The sequence below is a fragment of the Kogia breviceps genome, chromosome 4 (assembly GCF_026419965.1).
Source record: "Kogia breviceps isolate mKogBre1 chromosome 4, mKogBre1 haplotype 1, whole genome shotgun sequence".
NCBI classification, from domain to species: domain Eukaryota; kingdom Metazoa; phylum Chordata; class Mammalia; order Artiodactyla; family Physeteridae; genus Kogia; species Kogia breviceps.
In genome coordinates, this window is record NC_081313.1 from 137,402,325 (window position 1) to 137,419,883 (window position 17,559).

The 17,559-nt window shown below is 41.3% G+C and overlaps 1 protein-coding gene and 1 non-coding gene across 3 annotated transcripts in view; one reads left to right on the forward strand and one right to left on the reverse strand.

Moving 5' to 3' along the window:
- SGCD (sarcoglycan delta) overlaps positions 1-17,559 on the reverse strand; it is a 1,028,538-nt gene that overhangs the window by 151,764 nt on the left and 859,215 nt on the right. For both annotated transcript variants that reach the window (XM_067032014.1, XM_059062959.2), the window contains one exon: positions 3,969-4,056. In XM_067032014.1, coding sequence (XP_066888115.1) covers positions 3,969-4,056 — 88 coding nt within the window. The remainder of the gene's footprint in view (positions 1-3,968; positions 4,057-17,559) is intronic.
- On the forward strand, positions 15,805-15,911 carry LOC131756553 (U6 spliceosomal RNA). Its single transcript, XR_009335711.1, has one exon. It is a non-coding gene; the product is annotated as a U6 spliceosomal RNA (small nuclear RNA).

Sequence of the window (17,559 nt, forward strand, 5' to 3'; positions counted from 1 at the left end):
TCATAACCATCTCCATTTTTCTAATGTAATGGTCACAACACACTGAAATGAACAAATGGTGACCATCTCTGAGTGAACTTCCCTCATTTGCATCATCATGTCAATTCAGCAAAACTGATCTCTTGCCAGTACATCCACACTGGCCCTCTGACAAAAAGAAGCACACTGGAAAGGCTGTTTAATGAGTGGGGGATGGAAACAGCAGACAGAGCACACATTTCCAAATGGTATGGGACCTGGACATTGTCTTCTTTGACTGCTTTCACACTGTACATGAGAACAAGTGAAAGCAAAGCCAAGGCCTCCCTCAAGGTCACCAAATGAGCTAACGGCAGATCTGCGTCTGGAACTGTGCCCTAGGAATTATTCCATAACAGAAAAGGGATATTTATTTGTCTAGAAAGGAAAAGGATGCTGGGGCAATTAGGAGAGGAACTTTTGGAGGATGAGAGGAATTAGGAAGCTGGAGATAAGGAAGAGAGAAATCCTGAAAGAAGAGACATGTATGTACAGCTCAGGCTTGGGATTAGGTTGCTTAGGGAGGGCTAAGATGTAGCTGTCCTCTTGGTCACAACAAACCTTCAGTAAAATCTGTATGACTTGGCAATGCTTTGAGGTTGTTACCTTTTCTTTTTAGGGGTGAGACTGGAGATCAGGAGGTCTAGTGCTAATGAATGAATGAACAAATGAGTGAATGAATGAATGAATGATCTCAGGATGGCCATGGGGTGAGCACAATTTGCCCACTCTGGATCTAGTCAGATATGGCGGTATGACTTGTGGACACAAATGCTGGACTTTGCTTTCATGGACTTGGGCAATACCATGAGACACACCCCTGAGGCATCCAGCACACTGGTCTGTGTGTAAACTAAGTTTACTCTGAACTTACGAATGGTGTGTAAGATACAGGAGCGTGTACTGAAGAGACTGCAGCCATCAGAGAACACAAGATACCATTAAGTTATCTTGCTTTGCAAGGCTTCTGAGACTACAACATGGACTTTACCAGGGACGGAACCGTTTGGGTATATAAAGCTCAGTAGTTGGTAGTTTTAGCCAAAACCCCACAGAGCAACCGCTGGCTCCATGGTGCAGACGGCTTGTCCTTCTGTTGATTTCACCTGGTGCTGCCAAAGCTCCTTGGACATGATGAAATCTTAAAAAAAAAAAAGGCGGGGGCTTCCCTGGTGGCGAAGTGGTTGGGAGTCCGCCTGCTGATGCAGGGGACACGGGTTTGTGCCCCAGTCTGGGAAGATCCCACATGCCGCGGAGCGGCTGGGCCCGTGAGCCATGGCCGCTGAGCCTGTGCGTCCAGAGCCTGTGCTCCACAACGGGAGAGGCCACAACAGTGAGACCACAAAAAAAAAAAAAAAAAAAAAAAAGGATTCTACAAAGAAATGTAAATGGAGCTGGAGGCCTGCGTTTGCTCAGGAAGTCTCTTGGTGAGCTCACTTCCTCTCTGGGATGGAAAAGATCTTATTTGTAACCTGAAACTAATCTTCAATTAATCCCTTTCTGTGCACAGTAGTGTACGTGTGAAGCACCTCCTTAATTAATCTCCTCCATCAGGATGCACTGGCCATCTCCCAGTCCTGCCACTGCCATGAATCTGGGAGCTAGAAGGACCTGGGGGCCGTGCAGTCTAATTTCTTTCCTCATCTCCCTTGATCCTGGGGCCTTTCCCCACTCTGGCTAGATGTTGTATAAGACTTCCACAACTCTCCTCCTTGCAGGTCAGAGGGTTCCCTGTTTGGACCTATTACTGAGATGATACTAAATCAGCAGCAGCATGAGTCAGGTATGCCTGTGTCGCCTGGCCTGGGAACTTAACCATCATTTAAAATGTTGTTTCCTGTGAAAAGATTACCTGAATTGCTAACACTGGAATTTCTTCTGGGCTTTTGAGACATGATCATTGGGTAATAAGCAGGAGAACTCTTGAATCCTCAGGACTACCATAGTAAACCCGGCCGCTTAGGCAAGATGATTTGCTGTCGGGTAAGTCTACCACTAAGTGTAACGGGCCTTAGGATATTTTCTCCTGGAACTGCTCTGTGCTTTCCACCATGTGCATCAATGTAAAAGGAGAAGCCTGAAGGGAAACTTTAGGGGTGATCATGCATGGGTGTATGTACTGGGAATTCTATTTGAACATATGTACTCTCTAGAAGGCATCTTGAAAGGCTGCTGCCGGCTAGTGTTAGGATGGCTTTCTGCCCATCTCGTTTAATATTAGCTACCTTGGGCCTTACTTCAAGAGGTAGGGATGGGGTCTCAGCTCCAGGGGCCTGCCCTGGTCAGGGGAGACAGAAAGAAGATGGGGAAACAGAGAGGCAGGAAAGAGGAGAGAACAACAGAAGAGGAAAAGGAGAGAGAGAAAGAGGAGACACGGGAAGAAGGAGGAGGAGGAGGAAGAAAGAAAGGACAGAGAGAAAGAGGGAAGAGGTGGGAGAGAAGGGGGAGGGAAGAGGGGGTGAAGGAGGAGAAAAGGGGGAGTCGGAAGAGAGAAGCAAAAGGAGGAGGTGGGGAGGGAAGGGAAGGAGGAGGGAGAAGGAGGGGGAGAGAAAGACTCTTCCTGAGTAACACTCATTCCTCCAGTTCCAGCTTTATCAAAACAAAATCTCTCAAGTCAGCCAAATCTCCCACTGCAAATAAATGGCAAATGATCAAATGATCAGGCTAAATAAGTCCCTTTTGAACGCGGGAATCTGGGAGCTGGAGGTCGGATTTATTTCCCTCCTGGAGGCAATTTTCACACATGCTGCTTAAATCATTGCTTACTGAAGCTGTTTATTTAATTATTTAGCATCGGGACTGTGGGCCAGATGTTAGAGCAGTGAGGCCGCTGAGCTGGGCGCGCGCTGGAAGAGCAATTTTATGGATTACGGGCTCTGCCACAGCCGTTCCTCCAGTGGGAGCCAGTCCAGGTCACCCACCAGCTGTGGCTCTCCAGACATACACATCTGGTGGCGGGAGAGTGAGGCTCTTTCCCCAGCAAGACGCTGGGCACAAAGGCACCTGCCTCCCCGTGGCATGTGGATTAGTAGGGCTCCAGATGTTTTAGTCCCAGTAATGTTTCAGGACATTTGGGCAACTGGCTTCTCGAAATGTCCATCTGTATACATTTCTTTCAGCCCTGAAGCCAAACAAATGGCATCTTCTGTCTGCAAGTGTAACAATGCCGTTCAGACATAGCCCCCCTTTCCCCTTCTGCTGTGGAGGAGCACAGCAGCTCCTATTTACCGCTGCTCCTAACCTACAGAGGGGGCACTGGTCATACCACCCAGCGTGTTACCGCGACCGTGAGGCCCATGTTCATCATTACAGTCATTATGGTGAATAACCAATCCTTGTTTAAATTTCAGAACTGTGCAGCTTAAACCCCACTGGGTGTTTTCCATGGCTGTTAGGAGCAGATCTGCTCTATGAAAAGGAACTACACAAACATATTCAGTCGGGGTACATCTGCATCTTGCAGTTGAGCTAGGTTCAAAGTCAGCACATACGGCAAATATGGCATGGATTCAAACTATCATTACAAATCCCTTTTACAACCCATAAAGTATGATGTGCATGGTTCTGTGTATACTATGCTCTCTTCCAGTTAATACAACACAGCCAGCTTTTCCTCTGGCACTGGAGCAGAGAGCTTTCTCGTGGTTGAACACCAGCTGAAGCAGCTGGTGTTTAGGGGCCACGCTATGTGAAAAATAGTTTATTATTCTTCCCCACCCCCAAACGAGTATCATCAGATGTGCATAAGTTAAACGTGTGTATAGGATGAGACTCTGCCCTTGAGTAGCATCAGGGGACACATGCCTTGTTCTCTTTTCCGACACTGTAAAATGTGCGAGCAGATTTTCCTTTCTTTAAATACATCTCATGGTGCTTCATTCACCCTTCCATTGTATGTTTTTTGAGTGCTTGCCCTGGACCAGACACTGCTAAGTTCTTTCTTTTCTTACCTGTTATCAGCTGAGTTAGGACTTTAGTCTGTTCGTTGAGGATGTTCACTGTAACATTTCTGGCAGATTTGAAGTACAGGGCATTACCCTGTAATAAGAAAATTAGAGAAACATATGAAAATGGCAGCAGATTTTTTTTTCATTATAGGTTATTACAGGATATTGAGTATAGTTCTCTGTGCTATACAGTAGGTCCTACTGTTTATATATTTTATATATGGTGGCAGCAGATCTCTAAACAAAACTGTAATACCCACTCTCCATGGGGCTGAGCTGATCTTAGCCAAGTTCTAATTGATGTATCTTTCTTTGAAAATTCGAAATGTTTAATGATCCCCACATACATGACAATTAATTGGCATTCAATCAGAATGGATTTTCCCCAAAGAGACACACAGATAGACACACTCCACAGAGATTTCATACACACACACACACACACACACACACACACACACACACACACACACACAAACTTGTTGAATCAAAGACAACAAGGTCACAGAGCCCTTTAGATCTTACTGTAGATGTTAGTTAGCTCTGGTACACGGAATGATCAGGAGTGAATGATAATCTCCTACTCTCACCCTTCCTAGTTCACAATTTCTCCGAAGAACTATGCAGAGTTCTTAGTGGAGAGGAAAATGCTTGTGGAAAACACTCCAGGTTTCCCCCTCCAGCAGGTCCACTGGCTGTGACAATCCAAGTGCTCCTCAGAAAGATGGAAATCTTGTTGTAGAATGTTTGCCACACATGGATACAAAACCCAGGAGGATCCAGCATCTCCAAGGTGGCCTCTGCCTCCCCTTTCTTCCTTTTCTTTCTCCAGATTTCTTTTCCTCCAGGCATCCTGAGCCTTCAACCCATCTTCCTTTAATCAAAAAGGGCACCTGATCCCCCTTGCACATGGTGGCAGACATTTCTGAGAATGACTCAGAACAGAGGCTGGCGCACTTTTTCTATAAAGGGCCTGATAATAAATATTTTAGGTTTTGTGGGACATATCATCTCTGTGTTAACTATTCAAATCTTCTGCTTTAGTGCAAATGAGCCATAGACAATACATAGACAAACAGGTATGGCTGTATTCCAGTAAAACTTTCTTCATGGATAATGACACATTGATTTCATATAATTTTAGCCTTAATATAATCTTACTTTGTCATAAAACATCACTCTTTCTCCCCCTGCCTTTCCCCCACCAAACATTTAGAAATGTAGAAACTATCTCAGTTCCCTGGCCAGATGAGAACGGGCAGAGGGCTGGATGTAGCCCATAGGCCATATTTTGCCAACCCCCAGCTTAGATATTCTTCCTTTCTTGGAGTAAACTAAAGCCGTAAACAAAAGGATGAATCTCTGACAGAACATGTCAGTAACCAGACGGTTATTAGGAAGAAGAACGTGGGTAGTCATCCTCGTCTTTCCAAACCCTCGTTACCACATGGCACGTACCTGCCTGAAAATTCAGTAAAAACCACTATGAGTTGAGTCCCAAATACAGAAAAACCACTGCTCTACGAGTTGTCAGGAAAATGAAGACAGGAAAGACCCTCTTCACCTTCAAAGTCTTACATTCCAGTGGGGACAATGATGCAGCACACACACCTACAATACCAGGCAGAGGACCGTAAGGGTGATAAGAGAGCAGCAAACAGTGTGCGGGAACTTTCCTGAAGGGTGAGACTGTTCCTGGCTTCAACCTGGAACAGAATGTAGACAGGCTTTTCCGAAGATGGAATGAGCAAACGAGGACGGTTGTGGGCTGGCTGTCTCATGTTTTTTCTTCGAAAACAGGTGACTCATGGGCCCAGCCCAGGGCCTGCAGACGGTGGGGTGGCAGAGCTGTGCTGACACGCAGCTCGGGCCAAGGCCTGGGGTAGTTTTCACAAGCGGAGAAGACGGATGGGGCGGCCACCACCAAGGCGTTTTCCACTCACTGATGGTCTAGAGCCGTGGTCCGTCTCACCCAAGGTGAACTGCTGACATGGATAACTGACCCGCTCAAGCCCTGAGAAACCAGTTAGCCTTGGGTGAGAGCTCTTGTCCTGTTGTTGAGGAGAGAGAGAACTTCTGCCACATCTGGGCAGCCGCTGATTCACGGTGCCCCTCCCTCACCCTCCCGTAGCTTGAATTTAAAATTTTGCCTGATGAATAAAGGTTTTTTTGTTCTGTTTTGTTTCTCGCTTATTACTTGGATCAGGGAAGAAGAAATACATTGAATCGAATATTGACACAGGTTTTTGGTTTTTTTTTTTCCCCCCCCATCCATTAGGAAACAGATATTAACCTAAAATAGTTTCTTTGCCAGTGCTTCTGGCAGGGCTTAACTGTGCTACTTCAAACTTACAAACAATTCAAGCAATGTGAGAATTCAGAACGTGGAACCTGCCTAGGAGGATATAGGTTTCTAGAAGTTAAAGCACTAACTCTTCATATATTGAGCAACCTGGCACTGCAGAGAGAGGGGTGACCCGGAATCAGACAACTGGATAAACTCCATGGCCACTGACCAGTGTGCAACCTTGAGCAAATCACTTAATCATTCTGTGGTTCATTCTCTGCAACATCAGTATCAGCAGCAGCTCAAGGCTGACATAACTGAGCCCTCTCTATGAGCCACGCACACAGCAGAAGCCCTGGAGTCAAGCTACCTAGTTTCCAAGCTCCACTCTATCACCTCCCAGTTGGGTGGCTTTGGGCAAGTAACTTAAGTGTTGTAAGCTTCAGTTTCTTGATATGTGATGTTGCACATATTATTATTAAATTATTAAAAGACACATCTTATTAAAATTATTAAATTCTCTATGTAATGAACTGTGTTCCAGGCACACAGTAAGTCCTCTGTAGTTGGTAGGGTTAGGGGAGGGGGCAGACAGGGCAGGTTAGTGACAGAGGCAGGAGGAGGAGGAGGAGGGGGAAAGAGAGGAAGAGGAGGGGGAGGGGGAGGGGGCAAGAGAGGAAGAGGAGGGGGGAGGGGGAAAGGAGGGAGGAGGAAAGGGATGACCTTTCTTTGTATTACCTAATCCTTATAACCTATATGTGAACTAAGTCAGGGGTATCCTTTACATCCAATATTCTGTTTCCATATTTCAAAGGATCTCCCTTTAGTGGTCAGTTCACTATTATCTTTCACATCCCAGTATCTTCAAACATATCTGCCTGCCCTTAATATTCACAAAATTCTACTGAGAAAAAAAAAATCTCTACAGCTTTGATCAAGGTTTGTAGCAAGAGATAAAATAAAGTCAGCCATTCCTTTTTATTGCTAGGTCAAAATATTAACATATAGCATTAACTGGTCTATGATGCTTAACACGCTGAAAAACAGTCCTTGCTACATGAGGGTTTAAACAAAGAGCCTCATTCTAGCCTGGGACACCTTGCTATAATCCTCCTATATACAGTACCTGATAACAGAAAGATTACCAGGAAAAAAGCACAAACCACCAGCTAACAAACTGACTCAGCTGGGTCAGTGCCATTTTATTTGGCTCTCTGGCTCCCTTCACTGAGATTAAACCAGGAAACAGCAGCCAAGTGAAGCATCCCTGTGGTCTCTGTGGTATCAGAACCAGTAGGGGAAACACTTTATGAGGAGAAGCTAAATTCTGCTCTCTCATCTGCTTCTCCTTCCTGTCTCCCTCCCACTCACCACTGCAGCCTCTGGGCCTGGGGAGGTTAATTTCTGCCACAGGACAGCCTGCTCTGGGGCCAGTGACTTTCACTAAATGACTTCAAGCCAACCATCCAAGGTCAAGGGGCTTATGGGGAACCCGAGGGAGGCTCAGCCCCGCCTGGCGAGAAGGAAGGAGTCTGGCAAACCCGAGGGTGTTTGATGATGATTATCAGAGCTCTGGACTGGAGCAAGTCAGTCTGCGGCCAATCAGCCCAGATTCTCCTGGACACAGGGTGAGGCTGCTTGGGACAGGAGGAAGGGGGACACACACCGTTTCTCCCACTTTGGGACATCAGGACACTCCACATCAGGACTCTCCCCAAACAACTAAAGCATGCAGCATTTGGATGGAGAAGAACCCCCATCTTATCTGTTTCTCTAGAGCAGAACATGCAGAACAGAATCACACATTTTCTTGATGACGTAAGACCACTGCAATGAACACTATTTATCCCACAATGCTTTCCAGGGACTACTGTATGCATGTGGCTATTTGAACACTAAATGGCTCCATCATGCTGACATTTAAAAATTAGTGTATCTGATTTTTTGAAATGTATTATTTGCTCTCATATGAAGGCAGTCCATATAAACATTAAATACTACAAAGCTTATATTGAAGAGCAGTGGTTCATACCTCTCACCACCTTGAAAGCAAGAGCTTTCAACTTGCCAGGATTCTCCTTCAGGTACTTCCCTCCCCATGGCCCAAAATACACTTCTGTGCTATCTCCTATCTAACGACTTCAGACATTATCCACTGAATTTCTCCAATGGTATGGACTCTTCCATGCAATTTTGGTCAAATCAATATTCAGAATCTACATTATTATGACTATGCATAATATTGTCCACAGCTGAGCGAAGTCATGTTCTTTGATTACATTTCCTTTTTCTTTCTTGCACACTTTTTTTTTCTTTTCGTAGAGTCAATAAATGCTTCATTTAAAAAAATGCTTTAAAAAATGCTTTATTTTCTACTTTTGTTTTTTTCCTCCTAATGTTGAAACCTTTTTCTTTAGGTTCTATATTCTGGGAAATAACCTCAGCTTAAAGTTCCAATCTTTCTGCTGATTTTTTTGCTTTTTTTTTTTTTTTTTTTTTTTTTTTTGATACGCGGGCCTCTCACTGTTGTGGCCTCTCCCGTTGCGGAGCACAGGCTCCAGACACGCAGGCTCAGTGGCCATGGCTCACGGGCCCAGCCGCTCCGCGGCATGTGGGATCTTCCCAGACCGGGGCACGAACCCGTATTCCCTGCATCAGCAGGCGGATTCTCAACCACTGCACCACCAGGGAAGCCCCTCTGCTGATTTTTTAAAAAAATTTTACTATAGTACTTGTCATTTTCAAGAGCTTTTTCTTATTCTTTGAAACTTCATTTTATACCATCCCTTTTATGTTTGACTGACACACTATCCTCTCTTAGACGAAATAAAAATGTTCTTTGGAAACTCTGGGTTTCTGGAAGGGTAAACCTTGCCATAGGGAATTGGGGAACTGGCTAATTCAATGGAAAACCTCCAAATGTCAGTATCTGTGGGCAGTCAGTACCTGTGGTCTAGTTTCATCAAAGAGGAATTCTCTAAACTCCTAAACTCTCTAAACTCTTTCTGACATTTCATTGTTAGTGCAAAGAAATGCAACAGATTTCTATATGTTAATCTTGTATCCTGCTACCATGCTAAATTTGTTTATCAGTTCTAGTAGTTTTTGTGTGGAGTCTTTAGGGATTTCTATAGTATCACATTATCTGCATATAAAGACAATTTTACATTTTATTTTTTACTTTTATTTTTTTAACTTCTTTATTGGAGTATAATTGCTTTACAATGTTGTGTCAGTTTCTGCTTTATAACAAAGTGAATCAGTTATACATATACATATGTCCCCATATCTCCTCCCTCTTGCATCTCCCTTCCACCATCCCTATCCCACCCCTCTAGATGGTCACAAACACCGAGCTGATCTTCCTGTGCTATGTGGCCGCTTCCCACTAGCTTATCTATTTTACATTTGGTAGTGTATATATGTCCATGCCACTCTCTCACTTCGTCCCAGCTTACTCTTCCCCCTCCCTGTGTCCTTAAGTCCATTCTCTAATCTGCATCTTTATTCCTGTCCTGCCCTTAGGTTCTTCAGAACCTTTTTTTTTTTTTTTTTTTTTAGATTCTATATATACGTGTTACCCTACGGTATCTGTTTTTCTCTTTCTGACACTTCACTCTGTATGACAGACTCTAGGTCCATCCATCTCACTACAAATCAAATGAATACGTTTTGTTTCTTTTTCTTGCCTGACTGCTGGGTCTAGGACTTGCAATACTGTGTTGAATAGAAGCAGTGAGAGTGGGCATCCTTATCATGTTCCAGATTTTGGCATGAAGGCTTTCAGCTTTTCACCACTGAGTATTATGTTGGCTGTGGGTTTGTCATAAAGAGCTTTTATTATGTTGAAATACGTTCCCTCTATACCCACTTTGCTAAGAGTTTTTATCATGAATGAATAATGAATTTTGTCAAATGTTTTTCCTGTAACTATTGAGATGATCAGGTGATTTTTTTTCTTTTCATTTGTTGATGTAATGTGTCACATTGATTGATTTGCATAGGTTGAACTATCCTTGAGACCCTGGGATGAATCCCACTTGATTGTGCCATATGATCTTTTTTATGGGATGTTGGATTTGGTTGCTAATACTTTGTTGAGAATTTTTGCATCTATTGGGTCGGCCGAAACGTTCGTTCAGATTTTTCCATAACATTCTATGGAATAATCTGAACGAATGTTTCGGCCAACCCAATATATTCATCAAAGATATTTGCCTGTGATTTTCTTTTTTGTAGTGTCTTTGTCTGGTTTTGATATCAGCGTGATGGCTTCATAGAATGACTTTGGGAGTGCTTCCTCTTCTTCAATCTTTTGGAAGAGTTTGAGAAGGACTGGTGTAAGTTCTTCCCCAGTGAAGCCATCTGGTCCTGGACTTTTGTTTTCAGGGAGTTTTTCTGTTTTTGTTTTTTAATGACAAATTCTATTTCACTTCTACTGATCAGTCTGTTCAAATTACCTACTTCTTCTTTGTTTAGTTTTGGTGGACTGTACGTTTCTAGAAACTTGCCTATTCCTTCTAGGTTGTCAAATTTGTTGGCATAAAATTGATCATAGTAGTCTCTTAACAGGTTTTTGTTGTTGTTGTTGTTGTATTTCTGTGTTATTAGTTGTTATTTCTCCTCTTTCATTTCCTATTCTGTTTATTTGGGTTCTCTCTCTTTTCTTCTTGGTGAGGCTGGCCAGAGGTTTGTTGATTTTGTTTACCCTTTCAAAAAGATCTGCTCTTGGTTTTACTGATTTTTTCTATTTTTAAAAATCTCTATTTTATTTATTTTCTCTTTGATCTTTATCATTTCCTTCCTTCTACTAACTTTAGGTTTTGTTTGCTCTTCTTTTAAAAATTCTTTTAGGTGGCTGGTTAGGTTGTTTGAGATTTTTCTTGCTTTTTGAGGAAGGCCTGTATCACTAGAACTTCCCTTGTAGTACTGCTTTTGCTGCAACCCACAGATTTTTGTTTGGTTGTGTTTTTATTGTCATTTGCCTCAAGGTATTTTTAAATTTCCTCTTTGATTTCATCATTGACCCATTGGTTTTTCAGTAGCATTTTGTTTAGTCTCTAAATAATCTTTTTTTTTCTCATTTCTTTTTCTATGGTTGATTTCTAGTTTCATGCCACTGTGGTCAGAAAAGATGCCTGAAATAATTTTTCTCCTCTTAAATTTTTTGAGGCTTGTTTTTTGTCATAGTATGTGGTCTACAGTAGAGAACGTTCCATGTGCATTTGAAAAGAGTAAGTATTGTGGGGTGGGGTTTTTTTTTGATATAATGTCCTGAAAATATCAATTAAGTCTAACTGTTTCATTGTGTCATTTAGGATCTCTGTTGCCTTACTCATTTTCTGTCTAGAACATCTCTCCATAGATGTGAGTGGGCTGTTAAAGTCTCCTACTATTTTTGTGTTCCCATCAATTTTTCCCTTCATGCTTGTTAGTATTTGTTTTATGTATTTAGGTGCTCCTATAGTGGGTGCTATATGTCAATGACTGTAATATCCTATTCTCATAATGATCCTTTTATCATTATACAGTGTCCTTCTTTATCTTTCTTTATGGTCTTTGTTTTAAAGTCTATTTTGTCTGATATGAGTATTGTTACCCCTGCTATCTTGTCATTTCCATATTCATGAAATATCTTTTTCCATCCCTTCACTTTCAATCTATGTGTGTCCTTTGCCCTAAAGTGGGTCTCTTGTAGACAGAATATTATCCAATCTGCCACTTTATGTCTTTTGATTGGAGCATCTAGTCCATTGACATTTAAGGTAATTATTGATAGGTATGTATCTATTGCCATTTTGAACCCAGTTTTCCAGTTGATTTTGTATTTCTACTTTGTTCCTTTCTTTTTGTTTTTGTTTTTCCTTTTGTGGTTTGATGGTTTTCTTCTGTATTATACTTGAGTTCTTTTCTTCCTAGTTTTTGTGAATCTGTTGTATGTTTTTGATTTGTAGTTACCCTGTTTTGTTTTTCAAGTATGTTAACCCATTATTATATTTACTTGCTTTAGACTGATAGTAATATAGGCTCAAACACATTTTTTAAAAAATCTACATTTTCTTACTACCCTCCCCAGCATTTTATGATTTTTATTTCCTCTTTAACATCTTCATGTTTATCCTTTTGCTATTCATTGTAGTTAATCATCACTTTCACACACAAACATTTTTTTTAAATCTATGTACTGGCTCATTTAAGTGATTTATTTTCCAGTTGCAATTTTCTCTCTCCTACAGATTTCTGCCTCCTTTCTATTTAGAGAACACATTTCAATACTTCTGGATGGTTTAACTCTCTACATAACAATCCTCCTATCTTCTGCTAGGCTGGGAAGAGGTACTTCCCAGCTGGGTCAATTGGGGATGGGATCTGGGTATAGATGCTGAGTTTAACTGGTCTTTATGCAGATTTTCCAACCAGTCCTTTTTGTAAGCCTCACTCCAGAGTGCATCATGACTATTGTTGGCCCTAGGCACTGTGCCTCAAGTGCTTTGTGGATAAGTAACCCTGTTGCATTCATTCTGGAGAGTGGCTCTCAATTCATCAGGGACATCTATTCCCAGAGCCTTTCCAGGGCTCTGTATCATGGATCCTCTCTCACTCTAGTTATTTATTTATTTAGCTTCCTTCACTGCACATTTGTAGATTCCAGCTCTGCCAGGTCAGCCCCCTCTCATTGATCTACTTTCTATCAGCCCTTTCCATCATTTTTTCTCTTTCTCTATGACTATGTAAGCTTATTCCTTTTCAGTTTTATTTTCCATTTACTGCCTTTTTGAATGGGGTTTCTGAATGAAGCAGAGACATTATTTCTCACTGCCATCAATCCGTCTATCTCTAGAGCCACCTCTTACTTCTGCCTTCCTAAGTGGAAAAAGCAGGTTAAATTTGTGTGTAAGTCAAGAGCAAGTAGTGTCTGGTCCAGGACCCAAGAGCTTCTCTTAAGCATTTTGTATATACTGAGTGTCTAGAACATGTTATATATTGTCCTTGGTCCGGGAGATTAGGAAAGATATGACCTTTGTGTTGGAGTAGCTCCTTGCCCAGCAGAAGACTGAGTCAATGGAAAATTACCATGACAACAATGCAATATTCCTTCCATCAAGATCTATGCTCTCCCAGTACGAAGGGCACAGATTTTAATATTTGCTTTTGATGCCAGCTGCATCAACACAGCCTGTTCTGAAGTTACTTATCTTCATATATTTTCTTTGCCCTCTGAGGAGCTAACAGTCTGATCTGGGAATGTAGATAAAGAGAGAAAACCCCAAGACAGCACATAAACAACTTCCACATTCAGGGAAGGCTTTCAACTCTCAGTGGGAATGAAGCTCAGAGAAGGAAGGGATCAGCAGGGCTGGAATCCTGAGCCATCCTGCCAGAGGAGAATTTTGCTGGCTTCTGGGATCAGCAGGGCTGGAATCCTGAGCCATCCTGCCAGAGGAGAATTTTGCTGGCTTCTGCCTTATCCTCCTAACAAAAAGGCACAGCAATTCACAATAGCACAGTATCCATCTAATGCTGACTGAGAACACAGGGGAGCCTGGCATGTGGAGTAACAGTTCAGAGTGTGAGCTGTGGAGTCAGATTTGGTCTTGAATCATAACTCTACTTTTGCTAACTGCGTGGTGTTGGGTAAATCATTTACACTTTTTGAGCCTCACTTTCTATATTTACAAAATGAAGTAAAAGGCTACCTAACCATGTTGATATGAGGATTAAAAAAGACAGTACATGTCAAGGGCCTAGCACAGTGGCTACCAAAATGCTACATAAACTATAACAAAGAAACAGACAAAACCTACGTAGGAAGTCTTCTTGGAAAACAACTGATTCTAGGACAGGGGCAAGAAATATGAAAGATGTGCCTGGAACATCCTGCAGTGCCAGAAAGGAATGAAGTGCTCAAAAACAAATAAAAAAACAAACAGAAAAACACCCCACAATTATGGGGGAGCATGTCAAAGGGACACAGGAGACAAACTTAAAGAGCTCCCCATGGCCAAGCTGGAACAATGTGAACAACAAAATAAATACTGTAGCACTGAATTATAACCCAAGACATAAAATAAATATCCATGAGTCCATTCTGATATACATAAATGATTAAATAGATAAATGGAACAGGGAAAACAAATCTCCTATGTAGAATTCCAAACAATTTTCATAGTTAATTCCCTACTCCTTAAAGATGGATTGCACATAGTGACTTCCTTTTGAAGAATACAGCATGAAACAGGGAATAGGAACATCACAGTGGAGAAATCTGACAAAAATCCCTTCAGCCAGGTGATGGTCAACATTAACAGTGATAAATCATGTTGATAGTATGCACCCTTGAAAAATGTGAAGAGAGGGACACTTTACCTCTGTGGTCTTCCACTTAAAAACCCATTACCCCCATCTAATTATGAGAAAAACATCAGACAAATCTTAATTGACGGTCATTTTGCAAAACACCTGACCAGTACTCCTCAAAATGGTAAGGGCATCAAAACCAAGGAGAGTCTGAGAAACTCTCACAGCCAAGTAGAACCTAAAGAAACATGACAAAAAAATATAATGTGGTATCCTGGATGAGATCCTTGGATATTAAAAGGATATTACATAAAAACTAAGAAAAATCTGAAAAAAGGATATATTTTAGTTAGTAATAATGTGTCAGTATTGGTTCATTAACTGCGACAAAAGTACCATACCAATGTTCTATGCTAGTAATAGAGGAGACTGGCTATGAGACATACAAGAATGCTCTGCATGATCTTTACAACTTGTCTGTATATTTAAACCTTTCAAAAAAAATTTTAGTGTTTTTTTGGAAAGCTATAATAGGCTGCCAAATTCCAAGACCTAGAACTTTAGGAAGAGACCTCAGAAAGGCACTCATCTCTGAGAAGGCAGGAAGCTTAATACACCATGGACATGTGATTTCACTCTGAGGTGGATCATGTTACTAGAAAATTCTCCCCTAAACAAATTTATTTCCATGGGATTTTATCTTTAGGAATACTAAAATAAACAAGAGTGCACGGGCCTCTCACAACCAGTTCTCTATGCAGGGCTCTTTATACGCTATCATTCTCCCCTGGTCAGCATACAGAAAACGGGGTAATCAGAAGTTGCCAGCTTCTTTGGGGTAGGAATCACAATGAACTGGCTGTAGTGATCAATGTTCACTAAATAATATTCTTTTTTTTTTAGTTGAAGTACAGTTGATTTACAATGTTGTGTTAATTTCTGCTGCACAGCAAAGTGATTCAGTTATACATACACACGCATTCTTTTTTATATTCTTTTCCATTATGGTTTATCACAAGATATTGAATATAGTTCCCTGTGCTATACAGTAGGACCTTATTGTTTATCCATTCTATATATATCAGTTTGCATCTGCTAACCCTAAACTTCCAATCCTTCCCTCCCCCCTGCCCCCTTGGCAACCACAAGTCTGTTCTCTATGTCTGTGAGTCTATTTCTAATACTAATTCTTGATATGATTAGAAAAATCAAAACGACACAAACTTGTATTTGTCATTAAAATCATCCCCAAAGGTGCTTGCTTCAGCAGCACATATACTAAAATTGGAATGATACAGAGAATATTAGCATGGCCCCTGCGCAAGGATGACATGCAAATTCGTGAAGTGTTCCATATTTTTATCTTGGAAATACAATAGACAAATTTCAAGAATCATTTAACAAGGACCTAGAAGAAATAAAGAGGAAGCAAGCAATGATGAGCAACACAATAAATGAAATTAAAAATACTGTAGATGGGATCAATAGCAGAATAACTGAGGCAGAAGAATGGATAAGTGACCTGGAACATAAAATAGTAGAAATAACGACTGTAGAGCAGAATAAAGAAAAAAGAATGAAAATAACTGAGGACAGTCTCAGAGACCTCTGGGACAACATTAAATGCACCAACATTCGAATTATAGGGGTCCCAGAAGAAGAAGAGAAAAAGAAAGGGTCTGAGAAAATATTTGAAGAGATTATAGTTGAAAACTTCCCTAATATAGGAAAGGAAATAGTCAATCAAGCACAGGAAGCACAGAGAGTCCCATACAGGGTAAATCCAAGGAGAAACACGCCAAGACACATATTAATCAAACTATCAAAAATTAAATACAGGGCTTCCCTGGTGCACAGTGGTTGAGAATTGGCCTGCCGATGCAGGGGACACGGGTTCGTGCCCCAGTCTGGGAAGATCCCATGTGCTGTGGAGTGGCTGGGCCCGTGAGCCATGGCCACTGAGCCTGCGCGTCCAGAGCCTGTGCTCCGCAACGGGAGAGGCCACAACAGTGAGAGGCCCGTGTACCGCAAAAAAAAAAAAAAAAAAAAAAAAAAAAAAAAAAAAATTAAATACAAAGAAAACATATTAAAAGAAGCAAGGGAAAAAGAACAAATAACACACAAGGGAATCCCCATAAGGTTAACATCAGATCTTTCAGCAGAAACTCTGCAAGCCAGAAGGGAGTGGCAGGACATATTTAAAGTGATGAAGGAAAAAAACCTATACAACCAAGATTACTCTACCCAGCAAGGATCTCCTTCAGATTTGATGGAGAAATTAAAACCTTTACAGAGAAGCAAAAGCTGAGAGAGTTCAGCACCACCAAACCAGCTTTACAACAAATGCTAAAGGAACTTCTCTAGGCAAGAAACACAAGAGAAGGAAAAGACCTACAAGAAAAAACCCCAAACAATTAAGTAAATGGTAATAGGAACATACATATCGATCATTATCTTAAATGTAAATGGATTAAATGCTCCTACTAAAAGACACAGACTGGCTGAATGGATACAAAAATAAGACCCATATATATGCTGTCTACAAGAGACCCACTTCAGACCTAGGGACACATACAGACTGAAAGTGAGGGAATGGAAAAAGATATCCCATGCAAATGGAAATCAAAAGAAAGCTGGAGTAGCAATTCTCATATCAGACAAAATAAGGCTTTAAAATAAAAACTATTACAAGAGATAAGAAAGGACACTACATAATGATCAAGGGATTGATCCATGAAGAAGATATAACACTTCTAAATATTTATGCACCCAACATAGGAGCACCTCAATACATAAGGCAAATACTAACAGCCATAAAAGGGGAAATCGACAGTAACACAATCATAGTAGGGGACTTTAACACCCCACTTTCACCAATGGACAGATCATCCAAAATGCAAATAAATAAACACAAGCTTTAAATGATACATTAAACAAGATAGACTTAAATGATATTTATAGGACATTCCATCCAAAAACAACAGAATACACATTTTCTCAAGTGCTCAT